Source organism: Saprolegnia parasitica, assembly GCF_000151545.1.
Source record: "Saprolegnia parasitica CBS 223.65 unplaced genomic scaffold supercont2.679, whole genome shotgun sequence".
NCBI lineage: Eukaryota > Oomycota > Saprolegniomycetes > Saprolegniales > Saprolegniaceae > Saprolegnia > Saprolegnia parasitica.
In genome coordinates, this window is record NW_012157073.1 from 1 (window position 1) to 3,991 (window position 3,991).

At 62.0% G+C, this 3,991-nt stretch overlaps 3 protein-coding genes across 3 annotated transcripts; all 3 read right to left on the reverse strand.

Annotated features, from left to right (window-relative positions):
• Positions 1-17: 17 nt before the first annotated feature.
• On the reverse strand, positions 18-1,288 carry SPRG_17623 (hypothetical protein; the record flags this gene model as incomplete). The annotated part of the gene is made up of 1 exon (XM_012356989.1): positions 18-1,288. A coding segment is annotated over one exon (1,271 nt), but the record flags the coding sequence as incomplete, so codon positions are not given.
• Positions 1,289-1,343: 55 nt separating this feature from the next.
• Positions 1,344-3,086, reverse strand: SPRG_17624 (hypothetical protein; the record flags this gene model as incomplete). Its single annotated transcript, XM_012356990.1, has 6 exons — positions 2,909-3,086; positions 2,805-2,861; positions 2,628-2,759; positions 2,205-2,582; positions 1,430-2,158; positions 1,344-1,379 (listed from the first exon to the last, which is right to left on the reverse strand). Exons 1-6 carry the CDS (start codon positions 3,026-3,028, stop codon positions 1,344-1,346), a joined length of 1,452 nt encoding a protein of 483 aa, XP_012212380.1. The 5' UTR covers positions 3,029-3,086.
• A 110-nt stretch (positions 3,087-3,196) lies between these two features.
• Positions 3,197-3,991, reverse strand: SPRG_17625 (hypothetical protein). The gene is made up of 3 exons (XM_012356991.1): positions 3,635-3,991; positions 3,428-3,589; positions 3,197-3,379 (listed from the first exon to the last, which is right to left on the reverse strand). The coding sequence occupies exons 1-3, from the start codon at positions 3,893-3,895 to the stop codon at positions 3,287-3,289; spliced, it is 516 nt and encodes a 171-aa protein (XP_012212381.1). The 5' UTR covers positions 3,896-3,991; the 3' UTR covers positions 3,197-3,286.

Below are 3,991 nucleotides of genomic sequence, written 5' to 3' on the forward strand. Positions count from 1 at the left end.
GATGCGGCGCGGCCGACTCGTCGTCTTCGCACGTAAGCACGCGGCGGTCGGCTTCGAGCGTCTCGATCGTCGCCTTGTACATTTCCACGTCGTACTGCAAGGTGCGCACGAGCGACGAGAGTTGGTGCACGAGTTCTTGGTGCAATAGCAGCGTCGGGCGCGCGTCGTCGGCCTTGCCACCGATCGTTGTCACGTCCGGCGAGAGCAGTTGCTGCAACTCGATGGCTTGCGTGCGCAAGTGGTCGAGCAGCGTGACCTTTTCTTCGGCCATTGTTGCCAAGCACGTCTCTTGGCGCGCAACGAGGTCCTGCAGCCCTCGTACCGGCGACAACTCTTCGCTCTGCATACCGTGCTGCTCCAATTGCTCAACGACAGCCGCGTGGTTGGCCACAAGCGCCGCGATGCGCGCGTGGGCACATGAATTCTCGGTGTAGCAGGTCGCAAGCTCCTCCGTTTGCTTCGTGAGCGCAGCGTAAGCCTCGATGAGCGCAGCGTCTTGCGTCGCAGCGCGATGACGCAGCGAAATCATCGTCTTTTCTGCCTCGTCTAACGCCGATGTGAGCCGTGCAATGCGGATGTCGGCTTCGGCAGCACGGGTGGAGAGCGCTGTGGCCTCGCTCTCTAGAAGCGTCAGTGCCATTTGGGCTGCATCGGTCGACGCAATGTGGGTCGCTCGGAGGTCTTCAATGTGCATGTACAGTTGCTCTCTCTCGATGTTGCAATCGCCGAGGTCGACGGGTGATATTGCGCTCGGGAGCAGCTCGTCGCGAAGAGGACTGTGGACTTGGCGGTGGCACGCGGTCTCTTCCGCTTGCATGTGATTTGTTTCGACGGCTTTCGCGAGCTGCGATTCTGTCGCGAGGAGTTGCATCTGAACATCGCGCACGCAGACACGGTGCGACTCGACGTCGGCGTGCGCGAGCCCAAGCTCTTCCAGAACCATTTCAAGCACGACCGCGCGCTCTTGTGGAGGCGGGAGGTCGTCGAGCAGCTCTGCGATCGACGGTGCGATCATCTCGGTTTGACTTTCGCTGTCGACGCTTACAAACGTCTCGCACGCAACCGCAAAGAGGCGACCGCCTGGTGTCTGTGGAAAGGCTGCTATTGGCGCCCACGGCCCACCCGCTGCCACGTCATAGTCGACGCGCAGCTTGCCTGCCGCGCAGTGACTCGCCTCAAGCTCCAAGGCAAGCTGGTCGACCTCGGCGTCGCGCGCTGCAAGCTTGGTGAGTGCGTCCGCGACGTCCGACCGGAGAACGTCGAGTTCCAGCTCGTGGTTGGCCTGCATCGCCTCAATGACCGTGATCCACTGGGACGTCGCCTTGACCGGCGAGGGTCCTTGCTTACTGCATTTTGCCGAACCGTTCGCCTTGCCGTTGCTGGCATCACCGCTATTGATGCTTAGGGTGCTTGTGTCGTCGGGGAGGACGCTGGCACCGCCGACAACCGCCGACGCAAAGTCGCCGGCCGCCACGATGGCACTTTCTTTAAAGCTCACCGCCTCGTGACGTGGCACGTCCTCCGGACAAGGCGTCGATGCTGCCGATGTCGTCGTTGTTGTCGTTTGCGTGCTCTCGTCACAGCATCGGCAGCGCGCCTGGCAGCGCGTCCACTGGAGCTTCTGGAGCTGGCTCTGCACAAACTCGCAGTGGTTTGTGGCCGCGTTCAGCGCCTCTTGGGCCTGGAGCAGGTCCTCTCGGCACGTTGCGTACGCTTCCACCACCGCCTCGTGGTCTCTGGCCTCGTCGTGCAGCTGCTGCTCGAGCACTTCAATGTGCTCGTGCGCGGCGCCGAGCTTCTCGTCTGCCGCCTGTCGCTCGTCGTCGAGAGATGCTTCCCACCGGTCACTCAGCGCCTCGAGGGCTTCTTGCACGACGTTGCACTGCGTCGCCCAAAGCTCACTTCTCGCCGCTTCGTTCTGCGCTGCGTCAAGCAATTGCGCGTTCGCTGCTGCCAGAGCCTCCACTTGCGCTTCCAAGTCGTAGATCGAGTCGGAGGTGGCGCGGCACCGGCGCTGCAGTGCCTTCTCGAGACGGAAGGCGAGGAGCTCCTTCCGCTGTGCATCGCAGGTCGCTACAAGCTCGTCGCGACGACGATCTTGCGCCAGAAAATCACGCGACAGCGCATGCGTCAGCGCCTCCGTGAGCCCCTCGTCCGCCTAGCAAGCGTGATGAGCTTTGGCATAGTGTTGGCGCAGCACGAACGTCAACGGGCGGTAGCGACAGCATCGCATGCCACTGCCGCATCGACGCAAGCAGAGCCGTGTTCTCGGCCGCCAAGCGCTGCAGCTCACTGGATTGCGTCTGGCACTGCGCATCGAGTTGTGCGAGCTCGAGGCGCAGACACTCCATCGTATCGTCGAGGGCCGCTGAGGGCCGCCGCGCCAGCATCTCGTTGGACTCGGGTGAGAGTGGCAGGACCATGTCGCCCGACAGTCGACGGGTGAGCGCGGCCTTGGACTGGAGACTCTCGGAGCGGAGCTGCTGCTGCACTTGGTACAAGTCGTCGACGTGCGCCCGCAGCGTCTGGATTTCCTTGTCTTTCTCGGCCGTGGAGTGTTGCAGGAGCGACGCTTGGTCCACCTAGGGCACATCCTCGCGTATAGGTCGTCACGCGCAGCGCCGTACCGAGAGGCGTAGCTCCTTGTTGAGTCGGCTCACGCAGCTATGGAGCTCGTCGCACTGGTCGCTCTTGTCACGCAAGCGCTGCGTGAGGTCGGCGACCGTCACCTGCAGCTCCTGCGCACGCGTGAGGGCGTCCTACACAAACTGTCATCTTCAAACGATGGCAGGTAGACGACGCACGGGCTTTTCAACCGGCTTGCGGAGGCGCGGGACCAAACTGGTCGTGCTCGCGGCTCTCTGCCATCGTCATCACCACGGTGTTCTGATATGGAAAAGAGGCGTACGACGGGGGTGCCCCGGTACGGAGGCAGGCGCGAGGCGCGTTGCAGCTTTGCTTTCTCGGGCTTCATCGCGTGGAGCGTCTCGAGCACGGCGGCGACGCTCTCGTCGCCTGCGTTGTTCATGCTCCGACTGGTCGGCCTTTCCCGCCGTTTCAGTTGGCTCACCGATGAAACACACCGCTTCAACGCAATTTTTCACCGTCCACCTGGTCGTGGAAAACACCAGACGTCACTCTGCGCCAGACCAGACGTCTGAGCGTGATCAGACATTCCTCCACACGTAGTATAAACCAAGTAAGTGCGTCCATTGTAGCATTGATTATCGACAAGACAGTAGTCATGTCCATTGTCGGTGGTCTTGCTTCCGTGATGAAGAGCGTCTTAGAGCTTGTGCGACATGACCACGGTTTCGCCGAGCTTGAGCTTGAGCTTCTTGCCCTTGAGCTGATCAAAGGGCCCTGCCATGCCGGGCAGCTATCCATCACAATGGCATACATGATAAAACTGTGAGTCGGCGCGTACCGGGGGCGACCCGCTCGGCGGGCGCTTCTTACTGTGGTCGTCGCTGTGGTGCTTTGACTTCATCGGGTGCCCCGACGACGACGACGCCTTGGTGTTGGACTTGCTCTCTTCGATGAGCTTGCGCAGCGACTCATAGCCGCCGGCCCAGTTGGCCGGTTTTTCCTGCCACCCGTTAGGACCCCCATGACATTGCAGCATCGGTACTACCTGCACCGAGTGGGCGAGGCAGATCGGCGTCGCGTCGCCCCAGATTTTGCGGTAGAGCAATGCGAGGGAGACGCGGAGCGGCTGGTCCGTGCTCGCGCTCGTGTTCATGATCGACCAGAGAAGCTCGGTGGCCGCGCGCGTCGCCAAACTGTCTTCGCGCAGCGACGAAAGCGACGGCGGCGTAAACGTGCTCGCAATCGACTCTTTGGTTGGGCTCTTTTGCAGAAACGCGCCATGGTGCTCCATCTGGATCGCGTGCATAATACCGAGCGTGTACGCGTGGTCCCACGTCGCCAGCACTTGCGCCGCGGCGCTCGGCGGGAAGCCGCGGATGCAGTTGAGACACACTTGAACGGC

Coding starts and splice junctions, on each gene's coding strand:
- SPRG_17625 (XM_012356991.1), bottom strand. CDS start 3,895: ATGCACGCGATCCAGATGGAGCACCATGGCGCGTTTCTGCAAAAGAGC. Junction 3,590..3,634: donor GCCTCGCCCACTCGGTGCAG/GTAGTACCGATG, acceptor AACGGGTGGCAG/GAAAAACCGGCCAACTGGGC. Junction 3,380..3,427: donor CGCCGAGCGGGTCGCCCCCG/GTACGCGCCGAC, acceptor TGTGATGGATAG/CTGCCCGGCATGGCAGGGCC.